Source organism: Arachis hypogaea, chromosome 1, assembly GCF_003086295.3.
Source record: "Arachis hypogaea cultivar Tifrunner chromosome 1, arahy.Tifrunner.gnm2.J5K5, whole genome shotgun sequence".
NCBI lineage: Eukaryota > Viridiplantae > Streptophyta > Magnoliopsida > Fabales > Fabaceae > Arachis > Arachis hypogaea.
Window position 1 is genome coordinate 3,954,504 of NC_092036.1, and position 23,157 is coordinate 3,977,660.

The window sequence follows — 23,157 nt, forward strand, 5'->3', positions numbered from 1 at the left end:
TTAGTTGTATGCCTCTTCAATTGAGTTGAAATTAGTCTATCTAATCTTTGTATTTGATGTATGCGTCTTCAGTTGAGTTGAACTCAGTATTATCTAATCGCTAGTGTTAGTTGCAATCATGTTTAGTTCATTCGAACTCAGTATCATTTAATATTTCTATTAGTTGTAATTAATAGTCAGTCGAAGCAAACTTAGAAATACATTAACTTAAAAATACGTTAACTTGGAAATACATTAACTTAAAACCACGTTAACTTAAAACCACGTTAACTTGGAAATACATTAACTTAGAAATACATTAACCTTATAAACCACCACTGCCACCAACCCCCACTTGATCCAGTACATTGCGGACATCTACTACGACTATGACCCTGCCTCCTGTAAAAACGGCATACCCGTGGACCACGCATTTCCTGTGAATCCATTTCATTCAAATAGCGAGTTGATTTGGGAGGACCTTTTGACATTCGTCTCAGGGCAGGATTCGCGACCATCGTCGGTCCCGGGTAATCAGGCCATGTCGTCGTGTCTCTCACTGGGACAAACTCAATTCGGTAGACCTTGCAAATTTGCAACATTTTGTACACATCACTGACATACACCTGCAAATCAAGGCGCTGGTTAGCACAACACGCAATAACATGGCGACATGGAGGTCGCTCCACCTGAAAATGCCCACAGTCGCATTTTCGTCGTGTAAGATCAACTACTAACACTCATCTGCTTGGCATTTCACGCACCTCAAACACCTCATTTCTTCGATCAAACCAGTGCACGGCTATGTTTTCTGCATGCTGCATATTTGACTCTATCTGATGAGTGGCAAACTCATAGTAAGTAAATCCAGCACGCTTGCACTGATAAGTCTCGGAACTCTTCCGCATAAATAGCTCATTCAATCGATAATATGTTGCTCGGACGAGCGCCAAGACAGGCAGATTTCGGGCACCCTTTAATATTGAATCAATGCACTCGACAAGGTTTGTCGTCATGTGACCCCATCGATATTCCTCGTTAAATGCCGACACCCACTGAGGTAGGTTGATGTTGTCGCACCAACGGGCATATGCTTCGCCTCATTCTTGCAACCTCTTGTAATTGACGTTGTACTCCTCCACCGTCCTTGAATACACAATGTTGACCACAAACTTGCAAATATGGGACCTTGAATTTCCTTCAGAAGTTTCTACCAATATGCCGAATACAAAACATCCACCATGCTCTTGGAGGTTTCCAATCTCTTCCACTACAGTTTACTGCTGCCCGAATTGACTCATGACGATCGGAGATTATACCCACGTTGTCTCTTCTTACAACATGCCTTCATAAATTATTAAGAAAAAAGTGCCACGCATCAGTGGTCTCACCCTCTACGATGGCAAAGGCAATCAGCACAATGTTTTTATTCCCGTCTTGTGCAACTGCAACCAAAAGGCAACCTTTATATTTTTTGTATAGGTAGGTGCTGTCAACTTGAACCAGCAGCTTGCAATATTTGAAGGCTCTAATGCATGGATTGAAATTCCAGAATACCCGATGAAGTACTCTGACACCAGTCACCTCTTCACTCCCGTTATATAGGAGTCGTGTTTCTATCTGGACTTGTGAACTAGGCATCTTTTGAACCATTACAAAGAACCACAATGACAAAGCTCCGTAAGATTCTTTCCATCCACCGAAGACTTTTGCTATCTACTTCTGCTTTGCCAACCAAACCTTTCGGTAACTAATGGTAAGTTAAATCTTGCCTGGACTTCCACAATTATAGATTTCACCTTTTATGGATGAGCCAGATTTAACCAACGGCTTCATAGCCTCAGCAACCGTGTCTGAGTCCAACTTGAAATGATCTTGTGAGATCATTCCTATGGAACACGTGTGCCTTCCGTTGTATCTCCGAATCTCCCAGCAAGCTTTCTTCTGTATCAAGCTGGCTCAGATAAACCAATCACACCCACGTCCATAAGTCTTGCATCTTGCATATATAAAACATCTGTGGCTTGGATTCGTAAACAACGTAATCGACTTCTTTGGAGATAGTGTATGTAATTCCGAATTGCTACAATGATTGATTTTCTAAAATTATATTCCATTCTGAACCGAAACTTCCCATCCTCAGGATCAGCAACACCTATAACAATAATAAATTGTCGCTCATTGATCTGTCAATACAAAATTAAGAAAACATATTTTCTACTGTTCATGTACCTAATACCTATATTCGCATATTTAGAAAACTCTAGTGTATGTATGGCGTCAAAATCCAAATTACGCATGGAACTAATAGAAAGAGAGGGATACGAGCCTCTCCGGTTAGTTGCTAAGGATTACACCCATAAGTATGAGAAAGACTATGATAAAACATTCGTACCGATAGAAAAGATTAATACCTTTCGAATACTGCTCGCTCTAATTGCGAATTGAAGCTGCCCTCTAATACAACCAGATGTTCTAAATGCTTTTCTCCTATCAGAGTTCTGATTAATATAAATGCAGGCTGTTTTAGTTATACCATTATTATAATTAATCCTTAATAGTGCATAATATTACTGTTTTCTCCTATCAGAATCTTAAAAAAGTATTATTATATGAATATTACTGTTTTAGCTATACCATTATTATAATTAATACTTAATAGTGCATAATAAATACTTTTAAATTATGAAAAATATTAATGTTACGCTATAAAAATAAATATATATTTTTTTTAAAAATTAATCGTTATAAAATTGTGTTAATTAGATTATTTAGAAAATAAATTTAATATAGATCTTCTTACCTTATTACGTTATCAGTGATATGTGCAAAACAAAATAATATTATTGTAAGGGATAAATTTAATTTATCTTCTCACAATATAATTGAAAAAGTAAAAACAAAAATACATAGACTCGTTTTTTAAATTAAGAATTTTTTATAACAAATATATCACATCTGACTATGAAACAAATATTTAATTGAAAAAATGATTGAATTAATACCAAAGGAAGATAAGACTATCTTTACACATAATGTTATAAACATAACCATGATACAAATAACATAATATTTACCATATTTTACTTCTCTTTATATCGTGGGTTCAAGAATGTGGTATGGTTGAAAAAATGTTGAAAAAATATTTTACAAAAAAGACTAAAAGAATAGATTAGAGAATATAATAGAAAAAAAAAGGCAACACGTGAAAGTTATGCATGAAATATATTCAATAATTGTGAATGGATTTATTGAAGCATAAAAATAGAAAAGTAATTGCAATGAAAATGAAAGAAAAACTAAAACTCAATATAGTTAATAATCAATAATGGAATATTTTATTGTCATATCTAAAAAAAATAAATATTATCCCAATCTAAAACAGATTAAAAAAATTTAATAAATTATATCTTTAAATGTATTTTGAGCATTAATTTTGTTATGTACTTTTCAATTATACAAATTTTATTTCCTAAAACACTCTTCCTTGCGAATTTTATATCCAAATACAACTTACTAAAATTGAAATAAGATAATTTCATACTTTATTTTCTATAAAATACTGTTTAACTTAGGAGCGAAACTACATACATAGAAAGGAGGACAATCATCCCCCCTAATTTTAATTTTTTACATGTAAATTATATATAAATTTTAGTTTAGCCCCCTTAAAATTTTATTTTAATCTTATTTTATTGTGTAAATATTTTTTGTCCCCCTCAAATATTTCATCTAGCTCGGCCTGGTTTAACTTCCGCCGAATTCAAAACCTAGCAATGTGGTGCAGCTTTTTTTTATTGAATATTTTGTTTCTCTCTTCTACTATATACTCAAACTTAATATGCTATCTACTTTGAAATGCTCTCAACATATGTGCGATAGTTAGCATGAAATTTAGTTGACCATATACATAAGTAATGATTCAGAAGATTTTGTTTAGAATGAATATGTAGAAGATGTGTCAAGATGTAATCGACCAAAGCTGCAATTTGAAAGATGTCAGCATCAAGCATTTTGGCAGCCATAAGTTGTGAGTTTCGACATTATGTATAAAAAAATGGTAGAAGTTTTTTTAATTTGAAATAAGGAATGTATAGATGAAAATGAGGTAGGAGAAGATGAGTTGTTATTATGGCAGATTGATTGTAAAGTGAAAGCGATGAAAGTTTTTTTTTTTTTTTTCTTTTGGAGTAACGGTAGAATGTACATGGAGAGAGAAAAACGAGCATCCGTGTTTTAAAAATGATAATAATAATAATAACTGCTTTTTATTACGGACAATATTAAAAAATAAATTTGAACATCAAAATTTATATTTGTCATTATATATTGTTATAGATAATTTGTATTGTTATGGTTTAACTAACATATATTTTAAAGATATAAGTAAAAATTATTATTAATAGATATTTTTAAATTTTTTATTTTAATAAATGAATATCAAATGTATTAGAAATTTAAAATTTACATATTTTTTATATAAATTTTTTTAATTGATAATTTTAACTTGTGTCCTGAAAACATATATTAACTAAATACAAAAAATATTAATATAAATCAAGTTAGTATAAAGAAGTTAGAGACATTTTTGAGAGATATTATAAACTGAAAAAATCAATAGTTATGAGAGTAATTTTGATAACATGATAAAAAACAGAAGGTACTCTAAAAATAATAAGGCAGAGATAAATAAAGACTATTAGTTTCTCATGGAATTAGAATTAAGGTCAATTATCGAGTTTAAGAAAACTATTAAGGAGCATGCAACATTATATGTCACAGATATAGATGTGGGAAGAATAATAAGATAAAGTGTAGAGCACCAACAAAAGTTTACGAGGATGTACATATGTCTTGATGTAGTGAAGCAAAGATTTTTAGCAAGTTACTATTAGGAGAAATTTGACGATTGCTTTTCAATTGTTGTTACTGCAATAGAAGTAGAACTAAGGACAACAGGAGTTGGTTCTTTGATGTGTTCTTGAATTACCAAGATGATATTGTAAGAAAGGAAAGGTACTAGTGTGTTAAGAGGTATTGTAAAAGTAGTCAACAGTTCGATTAAAAATTATAAAGAGTAGAGTGATATTTGATCTTTTGGATTGTTGATAGCATTTTCGAAGATGGTTAGATATTAGTTTATTTTATCTGTCTAATACTTTGAGAAAGTTTAGGAGGTCACCAATTTTATTAAAATTTGGCCATCACTTAACTAGTAAAAGAAAAATGAGTAATCTTACATAATTAGATATAATCTCACACCATTAAAAATACTAATAATAGTTAATTGATGACTACAAATCACAAAACTTGCTAGTCCTATAACACTCTCTTAATACTTTTTCTTTAATATTATGCTTTGTTGTGTTGAGCTTTTTGTTTCATAAAAAAATTATGTTTGATCAATAAAATGTGTAAGTAATGCATTATTGTGGTAACTATCTCTTAATATTATGTTTGATATTGATCAAACTCTTTTTTTTTAGGATTTATTCAAGTATTTAAGAAAAGAAAAAGTATAAGTAACTAATAATATTTTTGAACAATACGTGAATAATGTGAATTAATAGAATTAAAAGAGTAAATTAATCTTAAATTTAATTAATAGCATTAAATTAAAGTGTAATGTATTTTTATTGATTGATAATTGTTGATATTATTAAAAATGATCATTGTTTACCTAACACTCCCCGAAAAGAAAATGGTGTCCGCAATTGAACATATGTTATGTTTGAGACACTTACATGCCAATTTTTTAAAAGGTTTTTTGAGGTGGAACTATTTTGAAGAGATCTCCACTGTGAAAGTAATTTACGTAAAAGAATGGAAAAGAAGCATATGAATCAATCTTGTCTTCTTTTTTATCAATCCACTAAAAAAATTTACATCTCTTATTAAGATACGAAATAAATCTTCTATTTAAATTTCTTGTCATATTAGAATTTCGAAGAACGTGCGTATCTCCACAAAAGCATCAAATTCTCTTTTTCTTTTGTTTGGATTAATTATTCTTTGTATCTTCATCATCATTAATCTATTGAAGGAAGTTGCATTTTGACATTCTGCTATAAACAATATACTTCCTACTATAGTTTGTTATTGTTGAAGAAAAAAGAATAATATTCATCTTCTCACAGAAATATAGGTATTATTTTTTTTTTTGTTGAGCCTTCTCGAATTTGAAATTCTTAAAAGAAGGTGACTTTAAACTATGCAATTTGAAAAGCATATAGAAGATAAAAAATGTAAAGAAAAAATAAATTTAAGAGAGTATAAATCATATGTAAATAGAAGTATTTAAATTCAAACGGATCCAAACCAAACCGCTCATTCAATCTAATTTAAACTGAAAATTGATTAAAACCGTATTATTGGATTTAATTTGATTTTATTTTTTTTACAAACCACTGGATCGGATCGAATTTCGGATTTACTTTTTCATAACTGATCCAATCCAATCCAAACCGCACAATGTGCTATAATGTTATTATTTTATTATTATATCTATAATTAATTATTTATGTATTATTATTATTATTTAATAAATATTTTATGTTCAAAATGTGATTTATTTATTTCTATTGTTATGTTATCGTGGTTGGTTTTTAAGATATTATTAAGACTTGTTATGTTATTACTGGTTATTTAAAATTTGATATTGGGACTTGTTATATATATTTAATTTTTTAATTTACAAAATTATAAATCTAATCCAATCTAAACTGCTTGAAATTGGATCGAATTTTTTTAAAAAATCATTCAATTCAAATCATACTGCAAGTAAAATTAATAGAGTAATTCTCCACGTACAAGTGATTTTCCATACAAGTCATACAAGTCATTTATAAACACGCCGTTTTACGTTTTTTTGTGCCTCTTTTTCTTCTTCTTCTTTCTCCGTGCTTCCTCTTCCTCTTCCTCTTCCTCTTCTTCTTCTTCTTTCTCTGTGTCTCTTTTTCTTCTCTTCCTCCCTCTTTTTTTTATTGAAATTTCTTCTCCTCTTTTCGTTTTCTCTTTCTCCTTCATCAAAATCACCAGAAAAAACGAAGAAACATTATTCAAGGTACGTTTCTTGCCTTCTCTTTCTCCTTCTTCTTCTTGCTACACTCTTCTTCTTCTTCCTGTTCTTCTTCTTCATTTACGTGCTTTTCTCTTTATTTTCTTTCTTCGTTATTCTTGGTTTCCATTGTTTTTTGACATCAAGCTCTGAAATCGTTTTTGAAGAAGAAGCAGCAGTAGCAAAAGATGAGGAGGAAAAAGAGAAAGAGTTCTGAATTATGCATAAGGTGTACTTCAACAAATTTTGAGTGTATTTCTTAAATTCTTTGGGTGTATTTTTATAATCCTTTGGGTGTATTGATTTCAAGAAGAAATATACTGTCTCTTCCTATATTGGGTGTATTTCTGTAATCCTTTAGGTGTATTTCTATAACTGTTTGGGTGTATTTCTGTAATCCTTTGGATGTATTTCTATAATCGTTTTGGTGTATTTTTGTAATCGTTTGGGTGTATTTCTGAAGTTCCATCATCTTCAAAACAATTTCAAAGCTTGATTTCAGAAACCATGAAAATCGAAAAAAAGAGATCGAAGGCAAAGAGAGAACGCTTTTCCATACAAATCATACAAGTCATTTATATTCACGCTTCTTCTTCTTCCTCTTCTTCTGCTTCTTCTTCTGTAATGCACGTGTTAGGCCCAACTTGTAAGACTTGTAAACAAAAATGACTTGTATGTGTAGCACTCCTCAAATTAATATTCAGATCAGACAGGTTTTTGACTCAACACCGATCCAAATTGCACTGTCAAGGTTAGAAACGAGAGACTAAACTGAAAAAAGGATTTATGTATTATTGAGTATAATCAAATTGTCTATTCAAATTATTTCGAAATGATACAATATAAAAAGGTATTTATAGGGGTTGAGAGAATCGTAATAATAAAAATGTAATATTCTATACTAAATATTTAAATATACTAAATAATTCTAATTGATCTTAATTGATCATAATTATATTCTAACAGCGAACACCTCTGTATGTAAATGATAAAGAAGGAGTATAATAATAAATTTACACTTTATAACTTGTATATTAATAGAAATTTAATTATAATATAAAGGATCATTAAAAAATTTATAAAGATTAATAGAATTATTTATTACAACAATCCTTTCCTTGCAATTTTTTTCCTGCAACCCTGATTCTACAGTCTCAAAATCTCACTCTCCAATATCTGTCTCTCAACCCTCGTTTCTCACCCTTCCCCCACTCTCCGTCTCTCAACCCTCGCCTTGCCGCCCTTTCCTTCTCCTTGCCTTGTCTCTGCCTCCTCCCGCGTCGCCGTCACCGTCACCGTCTCGATGATCTCTCTCTGCCTTTGTTTCTCAGTTGCTGCTCTGACTCATTGCCATTCCTATCGCTGAGAACAGTCTCTGAGTCATCACCAATCAACATGTCTCTTGGGTACGCAGAGAAGCTTTCCTACATAGAAGATGTCGGCAACGTTGGAATGGTTGAGTATTTCGATGCTTCTCACCTTTTGAGAGAAAAAGTGCGTCTCCTTTCTCTCTCCATTCACCTTCTACTTGTTTATTTTTCTCCCATGTTTTTGTGTTTCTTGTTGCTTAACCTTTTGTTGTTTCTTCAGCAACGAAACATTTTGTGGATGATCTTTCTCCGAGAAATGCTGCAAGATTAAGCTTTCTTGTTGATCTTTACATGTGTTTTAATGGTTAGGCTGAATTTCCCCCATAATCAGCATGCATGTTATGATATGTGCTGAGCTGGATTAGGATGACGAGAAATACATTGGAATCAATGAGCTTTTTGTCTTATTGGAATGGTTTTGAATTTTAGTTAATGATGCTTTGGAACATTGATAATTGAAATGTTGATTAGGTTTTCACCTCAATTTAGAAGAGTTTCTGCTAGACGTTGGTTAATATGCTAGAGATAGTGGTTGTTTTTTTTGTGTTGCCTTACGTAAAATTGCTGATATCTTCAATTATGCTCTATGATTATCATTACGAAGGACTTAGGGCTCAGTTGATCCTTTTCAAAGTGCGCTATGAGTTGGTTTGACTAGTTTTAAATCACAAATTATGATTTTAAATTTCACATAAAATACATTGTCCTTAAGGATATTATTTGTGTGATTGTATCAATGGTACTATTAAACAACCATGGCATGGTGGATGCTAGGGTTGTTTTCATAACTTTTGGATCTTAGGAACCAATGGCATTTAGTTTTTCTTTAGTATGGTTATCTATATTTTAGAAATAGCACCTGATTAAGGATCTAGAGATATTATGCATAAATGGTGATTGGGTTTGTTGATTCAAACATAATTGACATAAAAAATTCATTAGCTAGGTGTAATTCATTAAGGATCTAGAGATATTATGCATCACAAGTTATAATTCAATTTTGGGTCGCTTTTAATGCTATTGGCATAGGTGTAATTGAACATGCATATTTGTTTGAATAGGTTAAAACTTAAAATTGTCAATATACGGACAATTGTGGCTAGCCTTGTTATAATTGGTAGTATTTAGTTTTGTTGAGGCTTTTAGTGGCATTTGCTTAGGTTTCTCCATATGTATGTGTGCAGAGTGCAGTAAATTGCTTATGCAGATATGGAGCCATTTTTCTTTTTGTTATAATTATTCAATATTGGATTCTTTTCTTTGGGAATTGAGATTTGGTTGAATCATACATGCTCTTTCTTCAATCATCTCTCATGATTTATGTCGACATTTTCCATGATTCTATCCATTTTTCTTGTCTTGTCTTAGCTACCATAACCAAATTCATCTAGTGCAATAAAGCTTAGTTGTTATTGTCTAAGAATACAATACGGCCATTTATTTCCTAGAGAGAAGTTTCCTTCATTATATTGTAAATAGTAGATACGTTTCCTTCATTATCTATTTACCTCCCAAGGCCAGAATTAATCCTTCATATGCTGACTTTGCTTTCATTGCAGATAGAGCGACTTGCCATCATGATTAAAAAGGTATCAATTGGAGCTACTTGTTAATGTTTACATAAAATATTTTCCTCTTTATCTTTTTATATTTATGTGATATGCTTTTTTAACTTGATATTCATTTTTCTACTTGCAGAGTAAACACTTGGTGGTCTTTACGGGTGCAGGAATATCAACTTCTTGTGGTATACCCGATTTTAGAGGTCCTAAGGGAATTTGGACGCTTCAGGTGATGATTTTGAATCTTGCAAATGCTTATTCTCTGATGAAATTAAGTTTTTATTCCCATGATTTATCCTAATTCCTAGCCTAGTTACTTGGATTCGTTTTGAACGTGAGATTTCCAAAGGGAAACATGTCTCCTACACTATATCTTGTTGAATTGAAATCAAACCCAAAATTTTATGTTAAATGTAGGTTTCTCTACTGAAGAGTCATAAAGTACTGTGATAATTGATATTGTCGGACAAAGCTATTAAAAATTAAGTCAGATGCTGCTATCATTTGCAATGCACATTCTTTCATAGTCTTTGCTATCTGGTTTAATTGTGGGATTTGACTTCATGTCGGGTTCTTATCCCTATTTTCTATGTCATTACAGCGTGAAGGTAAAGCCTTGCCTGAAGCATCACTGCCATTTCATCGAGCGATGCCAAGTTTGACTCATATGGCTCTAGTTGAACTAGAAAAGGCTGGTATTTTAAAGTTTGTTATCAGTCAGGTAGAGTCATTGTTTTTGATATTATGTATACACTTTCTTCCTCTAGACATGCAAAAAAATGTTCACTTTTTCCGCTTTTGTTTTTTATTGGGTGCCTTCTGATATTTTATTTTCTTATGATAGAATGTTGATGGTCTCCATCTTCGATCTGGAATACCAAGGGAGAAACTAGCTGAGTTGCATGGGAATTCTTTCATGGAAACATGTCCTTCTTGCGGGGTTGAGTAAGATCTAACTTCCCTTTGCTCCCTACTTTTGCATGGGCTGTCATTTTGGGGGAGTTGATTAGTCTAGCATGACCAATCATCATAATGGAGCTTCTCAATTTTTTTGCTCCATTGATCTTTAAAGTATGATCTCACACCATATGAGACTTAAGGGAGATCAAGGAAAAACATGTGAAAGAAATGTCTTGTATGGGGTGAGATCGCACTTTAAAAGATCAATTGCGATAAAAAAATTGAGGATCAATTTCCGACCAATCATATATCTTCTATGAAGGTACGAATATTTACAGTATGGCAGCAAGTATGAGTAGAACAAGCTGCAAGCACCAAGAAGAACTCTTTTCTCTTAAATTAAAGCCCTATTGTAATTTCTAATATTTAATCTTTTCCATCCTGTATTGACTTTGGGAAATTTTCTATTTAGAATTGTCCTGATTTTTCTGCATTAAGTCACCGCTGATTTAGTCATTGCCAGTTTTTGTTATTTTAGTTATTTCAGTTATGCCTTCTTTTTTTCAATATTCAACTTTGTTCAAATGAACTCATTTCTTATAAAGAATTTTCAGCTTGCTCCTGTTATGCAGAAGCAGCATAACCACCAAGTGAATGTTTTTAATTATGGTTTTCTTCTTGGTTTGCTTTTTGGGGGGTTTATATCAGTCAACTACAAATCCTTGTTTTTAAAGATATGGTTTTAAATTATCATAATCTAATCATATGATTTAAACCTCTGAAGGTACTTTCGTGACTTTGAGGTAGAAACTATTGGTTTAAAGGAGACATCACGACGGTGTTCAGATGAAAAATGTGGAGGAAGACTCAGGGATACAGTCCTTGACTGGGAGGTAGATAATGTTAATTTACTTGATGGCAATTTGATTGAAGTTTAACTAATATGATATATTATGGTTGTCGTCTAGTGAATCTTGTGTTTTCTTTGGTATTAAAATATGATATCGAGTCAATAATTTGTTATCAGAATTGCAGTTTTGCAGATGTCAAGTTTGGTTGCTACCTTTTCATGGGTGTTTTAGCTGCAGAATTTTTTTCCCTCGCGATTGTGCTTTTTGATAATAATGACTTCTTTTTCCTTCAAATATTGAATTGTAGACAACAACATCCATTATTTGGTTTCTTGATTTCTTGTTACTTTTGCCTATACATGCACACCATGGCTACCATGTACATTTTTTGCACGCAATAGATAATGGTCATTGTTGCTTTCCTGAGCTTGCTAGTCTTCTTTTACATTGATGCAGACTCAGTACTATAAAAACAAGTAACACGCTACAACTACATGCAGTCACACTTACTCTCACTAAGAACTGAAAAAGTAGCAGTGTTATATTAGGAACTGCTGAAAGTTGTCTATTGGGCAAAATTGTCCGTCACCAAGCTAACCTAACATGACACTGACTACTAATTGATTTTAGCTGTTAATGTTTCTGAAAACTACTGTGCCATGGTGTATAATTAAGGACATGTTAACGAACATTTGTTTTTTGTTTGTCTAACATATATGCCTGCTTTTTCTTAACTCTAAGTATGTCTCTATCTCCTTGTGTATAAAGGATGCATTGCCTCCAAAGGAAATGGATCCTGCAGAGAAGCACTGCAAACAGGCAGATATAGTGTTGTGCTTGGGGACAAGGTAGTAACAGGATTTATGATTTATTCCTGTTACACTTTTGTTTTCATTTACTTTATGTTCTAGCTTTTTTTTTATTAGTTATTGATTCCAATGACTTCTATCTTAGTCCCCACCTACCAATTGGTTCACACTTGTACAAGTTTAATTGTTTTGGGTTGTGGAGAATCAGCCTTCATTTTAAACAGATCCAAATAAAATTGACTTTAACAGTTTCGTGAGAAAAGCTTGACTGCTTGGGTAATCCCTTGTGGTTTTCATAAACCAGCTTCTTTTGGTAGAATGGAGAGCGAAATTGATATGCAAAAATAGATTAGTTTCATTTAAACTAACAGTGCTTGACCTTGAGAGCAGAGTAGTGGAGTATCCTAGTAATTGAACCATCTCTAGTTACGGGTTCTATTTGCATCTTGATATTCTGGAGGGAAACTAAATTTTTGCAACATAAATGGAATTGCGAAGAAGAAAAATGCAACTTATCATCACTTAATAGCCAAGGATATGGATATAAACAGCGTATTACAGTAGACATACATTCAACCAAGAACATGAAGCTTCACGTATACTCCATGTTGAAGTGAATACATGAGCCATGCATTTTCATTTCCATGTCATTAAATTATTTTCTTGATTTTCAATTTTTTTTATTGCAATAATGTGGCTAAAAATCTCCATGCAGTCTGCAAATAACTCCTGCATGCAACTTGCCTTTGAAAGCAATACGTGGTGGGGGTAAAGTTGTTATTGTAAATCTTCAGGTATATCTTATTTTCTTCTAGCCAGCTTCCGTATGTTAATCATATCAGGTATTCAGGGTAAACCTGCTTCCCAACTTATAAAATGAAGTTATCTTTGCTGTTGTTAGAGGTTTAGGCCTCTTATTCTCTACTTACTAGGTAAAGGAAAAATGGTACACTTGCTGCTTTTACTAAAAGGAATATAGATCCTATTTGAGGTCAATTAATTCGATTAACAATGGAAAATTTTATGGGTAAAACACATAAGTTCTGTAGTTTTAGTTTAGTCTTGCCATGCAGTTAAAATTTAAAAATATTTTGGCTAGTTATTTTCAGTTTTGCTTTCTTGTTTTTTAGATGTGAGTCCTTCTGACCGTTATTTATTGCTTTGCATGCTCTTACAGCACTAACTAGTATTATTATAACAGTAAGTCTTGGTTGCCTTGATCATCTTTGCATGTAAAGCAGTAAAGGTGATCAAGGGAGTGATTTAAATTGATATCATTTAGACAAATCCAAAACTGACTTTGGCCAACATATGCTATAATACATTTGAATATCTTTAATGTGTTTACAATATTGGAATTTCTCATAGGCAGTATTATAGATTTATAGTCTTATGTAGTTATATAGCCAATTTCTTAAGTCCCTCTCTAATTTTGTTGTCTGGCTTTTAAGTTTCAAGTTTCAGTTTATTATTGCTGTTATGCCTATGCATTCTCATTAATGTAAATATCTAACTATAGATGTTTGGACTCGCAGAAAACTCCGAAGGACAAAAAAGCTGCTTTAGTCATTCATGGTTTTGTAGATAAGGTATTGATCTGAGCCTCTGCCCTTTGATTACGGATGTTGTTTTCCTTCTCTCTCTATTTATAGTCATTACTTACCTGCAAAGCTTTCTGCATTAAAAATTTATGCTGATGCAAATGTTGTGAAAAAGCACTAACCTAGTCAATTACAGAGATAAGGATGTGTAGCTGGGGGATGAAAGGGTTACAAAAGAAGTTGAATATCTTGTTCATGCCCAGTCTTCTCTATTATTGGATGATATATAAACTGCTTTCTCATTATCCTCTATTCCTCGATAAATTTCTGGTTCTAAACTAAGAATTGATGTTATAATAAACAATTATGCAATCGTATAAATATTTTATGTTAATATTATCCTTGGTACAGTTATTATACTATGATATTTGAGGTGATCTTTGGGGCATAATGCAAGAAAAGCTTTTGGATTAGGTTTTATTTTTAATTAGATATAATGGATTTGGTATGATATTAAAGAATTGAATTTAGTTCTGCTAGGGACAGTGTTCCCTTTAGATGTCAACATAAAAAGATTTCTCAACAATTGTCAAATTGAGTTGCTGATATTACTTGCATATGCATAATAAACCCCAATTTAACCCTCTCCCTTGATTTTCTTGTGTGGGATTGAGACCTTACTCTTCTTTCCAAAGTGAGGAGTGAGGACTCATTATAGAGGAATCAAATTCGAGAGAGCATGTAAATGATATGCTTTGTAGATCTTACTATTGTCGTAATATGAAACTCCTCTATGATAATACCATGATATTTGTTTCCTGTATGAATATTGTCAAAAACCACAAATTAGGTAAGGATGGCTCCATTAGTAGCATTTGAGATAAATTAAAGTAAATAAATAATGTTTTCTAAAGTTATCAATAAAATAAACAAGCTTTGACTACTTAGATAATTTCCTTCCTGACCTGTCTCTTAAAAGTTTATGACATTGTTAAAGTGTGAATTCATTTCTGTTTCATGAAATTTCTTATTTTCTTATACGTTCTTATCCAGATGTTAATATCAGTTCAATCTGAAGCAAATAAGTCTGGCTTGAATTTTCTTCTCCTGCCATGAGGAATACAGATATGCCGATATACATTTTGATAAGAATTAATTTACATTGGTGCCAGGTAATTGCAGGTGTCATGGACCAACTTAACCTGCAGATTCCTCCTTTTATAAGGATTGATCTTTTCCAGATTATCATAATGCAGGGTTTGAGCCTTGGTAACCAGCATTTAGTTTGTAATTATATCGAGTCCATTTAGCTTATGAGTGCACAGAGACACACACACACATTTTTCACTAGATATTTAAATGATCAAAATGGAAGACATGACCCAATTCTTAAATGGCCTACCTGACTAGCATTTTAGTTGGTTCAAATTTTTTTCATATCATGAATGGCCAAGGAAGTTTGGATGCATTTGTAGTCAACAATTAGTATAATTTCTTACAAACTTAGATATAGTGATCTAAGATTTTATTTATATCAAATTAACTGGATGAAGCTCCTTAATTACTGAATAAAATCAATGATTTTGCTATTCCTTATATTTGTTTTATCTCATTAGCATCCGTAAAAACTTGTTCCCTTATAATCTCAATTCTAAGTCTTATCTATGGTACAAACAGTTTACCAAGATGATGGATTTACTGTCTAGCGTTGCATACATTACACGTTGGTTCATATCTCTGACATAATTCATTCATATGGATATCAGATAAAAGATATGTGAACTGGACTCTCCAAGTTGCAAGTGCTCATGGACAGAAAGCAACATTGCCTTTCATCAGATCTGTTGAGGTGAGTTCACATGTTTAGTCTGTTTCTCATTTAATTTATTTATGGTCCACATTTCATGTTTGCTAGACTGGCTGTCAATTTTATGGGAATAAAATATGACTATTGAGTTGAGAATATTGATATTGAATTAAGGGTTTTTCTGTATAGCTTACAATGGTATATATGCACTTAAGTTTTACACTGTTCTCTTGTAGTATTTAAAACTACAAAACATTGATTATTAGGCAATAAAATGCTATGGGAATAAGTTGAATGTTGTAATAGATGAGAATATTGCATCAGATGACTGAAGTCTGTATACGTTAAATACAATAGTATTGAAAGGCATTGCAAAGACCTAGACATGGTGAGTTGGAGTGGCAGATACTCCTCCTTAATGAACGGTCTTGGGTTTGAGTCTTGAGTTCCGAGTAACCGGTGTTGAAAGATTCATGCCTCTCTATGGGATCTCAAATGCTTGAATAGGATTCTCTCCAGCAGGATGATATCTGTGGATCTACCAAAACAAAAAAGGCATTGCAATAGAAAGAAACTTGAGGTGGCACTTATTTAGGAAAGATGGTTCAATCATGTGAGAAGATGACCTATAGTCACACGAGGAGAATACGATTCGATGAGTGTAGCTGGTAGAAGTGATGTTGGCAATAGGAAATAGAGATAAAATTTAGTGTATCAAATTGGGAATTCCCAGCAGTGTGCTTAGGAACTCCAGCAATTGGGGGGGTAATTTGTATAGAATCTGTAGGATACAATGAGGAAGAGTTAAAGCTTCTCTACTCTCAACTGTTACAGTGCTCAACCACACCAACTAACTATTCTCTATTTTCCTCTACCTTAAGTAATCTTCTCCAAAGTCTTTTTATTTAATTACTGTTGGGTCTTCAACCCCCCTATGCCTCTTCCTGCAGTGGCCTAAATCAGAGGCAGCGTAGACAGAAACACAAATAGATATCATTAAGAACTGAGAAGCATTTGGATTTAATTTATTTGTCTATATAATTTACAAGACAGATTACTTTCTTTGATCTATATGGCCAACTCTGTATTGTTGTAGTTTAGATTTTTTCTTGCTTCCGGTTATTAAGTACTTTTTCTCTAACCATGAATAATTTAGGTTTGATTGCTTATTGAGCTGGCTTTGTCTACTTAGGGATAGTAGAGTTTTATAGCTGGACTTTTAAAAATTGAAAATGCTTCCTTTTTCTCCCTTTTCCCTCTTGATCTTCCATGATATTAAGATTCTTCTTTTTAGTCTCCCCTGATATCTTCTTCTCTTTCCTTTCTCTGATCCCTGTTCCCAGTCAAAATATTTTCTGTTGGTAAACCTAACAATGACGATAAATCCTCCTAGTTTTCCAATGTAATTAGGGCAAGAGCAGCCCTTTCTTGTTGCCTATCCTACTGGCTGCTGGTGTAATGCATTCCATTAACCATTCTAATCTTATCATGAATGTAAGTTTAAAAAAATCATCACTAGGCCAGAAATTGACCAGCATACCTATCTTGTTCTGCAGGTATCCTTCTTAGACAAGGAAGATTACAAAGCAGCCATTCTTGACAGGCAACCGTTTCGGCTTAAAAGGTTTTATAACACTTTTATTATATATATATATATATATATATATATTCTTTCTTCTTATGAATTTTACTCACTTCACTGCTCCTTAGACACTAGATGAGATTAAAAATTGATTTGGGAGTATTGTGAAACTTTGTTAAAAATTATGGAATATGGAATGGAAATAATTCTGTTCCAATAAGTTTTGATACTCAAAATAGATGTCATGGCCTGCACCTTCTTATCACATATGGGTGACTTGATTTTACAGGCGAACAGCATATAACAAAGCATTTGAAATGGTTCTGAAACTCAATTTCGGTGATGGCTGTGGCTGCTCGTCCCTTGAAATTGATGTTCCAGTTGATTTCAAGGTGAAGTTTTTTCTCTCTCATTTTCATGGCAAATACCATTTCTTATTCGAAAACTCCCGCCGTCACTTTGGTATGATCTGAAAGAAAATTGGGGGTACCATGTTCATTCTTTTATTCCTTGTTATGTCTGATGCCTATGTTTTTAATCCAAAAGAAAACCATTTTTCCACGCCTGCGTATTGAGAAGTGTGGTCTAAACCTAAACTATTAATCTTTTCAGGGTTCAACCGACTGCTTCAACTTCGATAAGGATTTCATATTCCAAAAGCTAAGAGAGAAGGCAGTTATTGAATCAAAATGTGGTCAGAATGATGTTATTGAGAGAAAGACCATCTTGACACCAAGGGGTGATGTCACCACATATGCCATTGTAACCAATCTTGTTCACCACAGCAAAACAAGCAAATCATCCCCTGATTCTCGAAGTAACGGTGATCTTAAAAGAAGAAAACCAAGCTTCAATGGTACAGGATCATCTGGGAAGCGTTCAAAAGTGTCCAAATGTAAATCAAGATCATAGTAATACTAGGGTTTAGATGTAGATTTTATTGTATGTATGGTATAAAAAAATAGAACTGACAGGAATGAGAAATTGTAAGAGACTGGGTGAATTTTGTTAGATATGTTACACTCAGTCTTCCCAAATGGTGCATATGATTAACTGAAAATGGTTTATTGATACTAACTATAGTGGGTACTGGTGCCGTTATAATAGTAAATATTTACCTTAGCATCTGACATTGAATATGGGAATCACTTTAGTTTCCGAAATTTGAAGTCTAGTCTTTGAATTTGCAAAAATGTGTGATGTGCTGATTTCTAATTTTATTTGTTAGTGTTATCCCGATTTTATTTATTTGTGCATTGAGTAACGTATGAGAGCAACCTTAAAGGTTGTAGATCTGAGTAATAAAAGATATGTTCAAATTGGTGATATTTGATTTACTATCATACTTTTCATTTTTTTTTTCAGGATTTTCATTTAGCAATGCGAAAGTATTTTAATTCATGCCATTGGGAAATCGTATAAACTGAAAATATGATTTTAAAAGACTGGCTTTTTAAATTATAGGAATTAAAATAGCTCAAAGCCACTAACAAAGTCTGCCATAGCTCAGAAATTACCAAAGTGACCCGAATACTGCTATAAGCCTATAACCACTACTACACCAGAAATGCAACCACTACTACACCAGAAATGCAAGAGTGTGTGCAAGTAGTGCTCCAAAATCCCAAGATGGCATTAAGAGCTCATTCTTCTTGGTGGCCAAGAGTTTCTACTATGTTGCATATTTTGACTCTCAGACCATTTTGTCTCACGCTGACAAAGTTCTATTTCAGAAAGTGGTGTAATAAATTAACATATTTCACTCATACGCAATAAAATAAGGCACTTACTCAAATAAAGATGCTAAAAACATCTTCTTATGAAGATTCTTATGTTAAAAATTTACTTTGTTTGTTTAGCCACACTTTAAAAAAAAAAAAACACTTTTGTAATACATCAAAATCAAATCATATAATTTATCATCTAATGATAAAAAAGAAGCATTTTTATATGAAGACAATAATAAAATTTTTATGGTAGTATCCACCATAAAATAAACCATCACAGGCATGGAAATCTTATATTTTCTTCCACTCATTCACAATATCTAATTTTTACTATACATTCTACAATATTGTGTAAGGCCCACATCGGTTGGAGAGGGGAACAAGCATGTCTTATAAGGGTGTGTATACCTCTCCCTAGCATGCACACCACACCTGCCACGTAAACTCACAGGTAAAAAATAAATGATGTACAAATTCTATGTCCTTTTTACACAATGCACAAATATTGTCATGATGATTAATAATGCTAAGTCTACTCAGCCTCTCCTTTGGATTTACCTCTACTTTTATTTTGTATTCCAAGTTATTAGTCACTTTTTTTTATTAGAGAGGATTAGTGTTGTATTTTTTGATATCTTCTCTTTGTATTTGAATTGAGTATTTATACTATTAAATTTACGATAAATAGACATTTTGGATGTAACTAAGACTTGGTTCTAAGTGAAATTTCCACTTTGTATGTCTGTATTAGAAATTTGCTTTGAGGAGTTGAACTATTTGTTAACACATAATTCAAGAGATCGTTCTTGCTACTTGATTTAAACTAATTTTTGAGGTTGAAGAATTTTTTTTTTGGTTGACAGAATAAAATATTGTTATTTTAGAAAAATTTATTTTAAATAACAAGCTTAAATATTTTTATAAACACCTTTTGAGATATACTTTATATAATTATTCTAAGATCCTTAAAAGACTTTAAATAAGTTAAAGGCGAATCTAAGATATCTAGATAGAATTTAAGATAATAATAAAAATGCTTACATTCAGTTCTCAAAAAAATACAAAAATTCTATTATTAAAATAAATACTAAAACAATACCTTAAATAAATAAAAAAAATTAGAGGGCTATTAGAATTTATTATTTTTGACCATCAATGTTTAAAAATATGAGATAAAATATATTGTTAAATTATTAAACTAAAAAAACTATACTAAAAAAATTAAGTTAATGACTAAATAATGGCTAAAAATAAGAAATTCTGATTGCCTTAGTATTTTTCTTAAAATACAATGTAAGAGGATGAACTCTAAACAATTATAAAAATTCGAAAAAAAAATCAATTTAAGTTGGTCAAGTGGTCAACTCACTAAAAAGAAATTCGAAAGAACTATCGAAAAATTGGTTAATAATTTAATATTACCATTCTAAAGATGTAACATATGCAGTCGTAAAAGAGCATTGCTAAGTGGCTCCGAAGTTTGAATGTGGTATCCATTCAATCTTTGTCAACCAACTTGGATTATCAAAATGCAACAATGTTTTCAAGTATTATATCATGTCGAACACTTAAGTATCAAAATCCTGAAAATTTTCTCAGGCTATACACGGATATGAAAGCAAGAACAATGATTATTGTTGAAGAGTATTTTGGTGTCAACAATGTGCGGAAAGCACTTGTTAATAGAGGTGACAAACTCTTCAGGAGTCCCATTGTTATCCTTCAAGTGTTTAATTGAGATTAGCTTTGTTTCAAGAACACGTTTAGCCATCCAAAGATGGCAAATTTTATGCTAATAACACAATAGTTCATAAACGTGTTATCCTTCAAATGTTTAATTGAGGATTAAGCTTTGATTCAAGAACATGTTTAGCTATCTAAAGATTCTATACTAATACAAGGTCATTTCAAGTTTTCATTTAGTAGTAATCAAAATTCATTCAGTTAACATGACCATTGCCTTATAGTGTGGAAAAAGTAATTCGCTTCCAAATATCATTAGCGATTTAGAACACGCATCACAATTTTAAGGCAAATAGAGAAAAAAAAAAATTACAGAGATAATATGACAAATCTTGAAAGTTTTTTTGATGACCTGAAATTTTCAATGTATAATCAGATTAATTTGTTCTTCTTGACTTTGCTCCTGTAATAACCCATCACGCCATTTACTGAATTTGTTTTTCTGCTTCCCTTTCTTGCTCTCTAGATAAATAAGATATTCCTGACATTATACAAGTGCGCAAAATTCTCAAACCACAGAACTATTAAAGTAGTGAAGAATTATGCATGTAGAAAAATCGCCTATTTCAAATAGAGAATTCTTGAAAGTCAGCATCTTTTAGTATTTTTGGCCATCATTGACTAGCATAAACACCAAGTTGCCATTTTAAAAATTTATATGTAAATTCTGAAAAACGTGAATGCAAATTGTATTGATTCATGGGTGCAAAATGTATAGATTCATATTTGCAAAACTCTAATAAATATAAGTGCAAATTATATACTTCATGTATGCAAAATGTCAGTAAATATGGGTACAAATTATTGCGGCTAAGTGCTGGCAAAAAATAATAATATTTGTTGGTCATGTAACATTGTTTTTTCAAAAATTAATATTAGAGATTTTTTTATGATCAACAAATCCAAAATTCCTCCAAATAATTGATGATGACAAACATTAGATTATTAGGCTAATTACCCAATTAATTTTGATTATTTTAGTTGAGTGATGCAGGCCAAAAATCAATATATAGCTATAGAATGGAACAAAAATATCTGAAGCTTTCAAAGTGTGGTACACTTATAAATAAAGCCCAAATTAATTTAGAACAAAGAAAGAATATTACAGCAGCTCAATAGAAAGAAAATCAAACTAGAAACAGAGTGGGCTACAAAGCACTAAAAGCCTAAGGTTGATAAGCAATAGAATCAGTTGGGCTGAATGGAAACATATCTAACCCAAGCCCAAGTTAATCCTACCAAGCTTTTCTACAATATTGAAGTCTTCACTCTCTCTTATTGCTTCGGTCAGCAACAAAACACAAGAAAGAGAGCTTCGTCCTTCCTACTCGTTTCAACAGAGAAGAAATAAAGAAAAAGCTTATTCAAACAGCAAATGTCTAATCACCCAATCAATCCATATTAAACTAAGTCAGAAATTAAAAGGTGATTTATTTCCATTTGCATGCAACTTACTTTCTTTACTTCATCTCAAATCTTCTGTTTTACCATTTTTGGATAAATGGAAAAAGTGTTCTCTAATAATCACTACTATGAATCAAAGGCTAAAAATTGTTTCTTGAGAACAAAGCACTTGCTCAATGGTTCAGATTCAAGTTTACCTTTAAAACTTTTATCTTTGCTTATCTAAGGCTTTCGGTCAAGCAAAAAAGGGTCTGTTCCAACATTCTATTTTTGGAGGTAAATGGAAGAAAGTGAAAGGATATGATGGTGAAGCACACAGCTGGAGGAGTGGACTCAGAGGAGAGCAACTCAGCAACATGCAAGGAGATACAAAAGAAGATTTCTCGTCATTCTGAAGTAAGGAGAGATAACCATTGTATTGAAGTTTTGTTCTGAGAAGTGTTCTCTGAAGAAGTTCATCAACTTGGACAATACTTCCTAGTCAAAGGGACATTCCGCCAGAATGAGGAACTAAATCAGAGGCTAGCTAATCTGGTTCATCACATAGCATAGAGGTTGTTGAAACATTAATCTCCTTCATGTTTTACAGATTATAATTTTCTTTTTAATATTTATCTTTCTGTAATTTCTTGAGTGAAAAGGCATAATGAGAGAGCTCAAGTAAAAGCCAATGAGTGAAAGAGGCTGAGTGATACACTTGAGAGAAAAGTCTAAAGTTATTTCAGATTTCTTTAGGTAAATCTGTGTCTTGTATCTTGTACCTGTGAGGTATCTCTTTCTTAGTTGGGTTAGCACTAAGAGTGAAGAGTTAGGTATTAGCATAAC

The 23,157-nt window shown here is 32.1% G+C and overlaps 1 protein-coding gene across 2 annotated transcripts; it reads left to right on the forward strand.

Moving 5' to 3' along the window:
* The first annotated feature begins 8,128 nt into the window (after positions 1–8,128).
* On the forward strand, positions 8,129–18,595 carry LOC112791112 (NAD-dependent protein deacetylase SRT1). 2 transcript variants are annotated; one of them, XM_025833847.3, is made up of 14 exons: positions 8,129–8,530; positions 9,966–9,995; positions 10,105–10,197; positions 10,570–10,689; positions 10,813–10,913; positions 11,653–11,761; positions 12,488–12,567; positions 13,244–13,322; positions 14,064–14,117; positions 15,242–15,338; positions 15,836–15,918; positions 17,433–17,500; positions 17,748–17,920; positions 18,071–18,595. In XM_025833847.3, the coding sequence occupies exons 1-14, from the start codon at positions 8,432–8,434 to the stop codon at positions 18,097–18,099; spliced, it is 1,215 nt and encodes a 404-aa protein (XP_025689632.1). In that variant the 5' UTR covers positions 8,129–8,431; the 3' UTR covers positions 18,100–18,595. The 2 variants fall into 2 exon arrangements, with proteins under 2 accessions (XP_025689632.1, XP_025689621.1); XM_025833836.3 differs by having other exon boundaries at positions 8,155–8,530; positions 17,748–17,850.
* The last annotated feature ends 4,562 nt before the right edge of the window (positions 18,596–23,157 follow it).

Excerpts from the sequence above, each read along its gene's own strand:
- LOC112791112 (XM_025833836.3), top strand. The coding sequence starts at position 8,432 with ATGTCTCTTGGGTACGCAGAGAAGCTTTCCTACATAGAAGATGTCGGC. Across the intron at positions 9,996-10,104 it reads TTGCCATCATGATTAAAAAG|AGTAAACACTTGGTGGTCTT; the intron begins GTATCAATTGGA and ends TTCTACTTGCAG. Across the intron at positions 14,118-15,241 it reads TTCATGGTTTTGTAGATAAG|GTAATTGCAGGTGTCATGGA; the intron begins GTATTGATCTGA and ends CATTGGTGCCAG.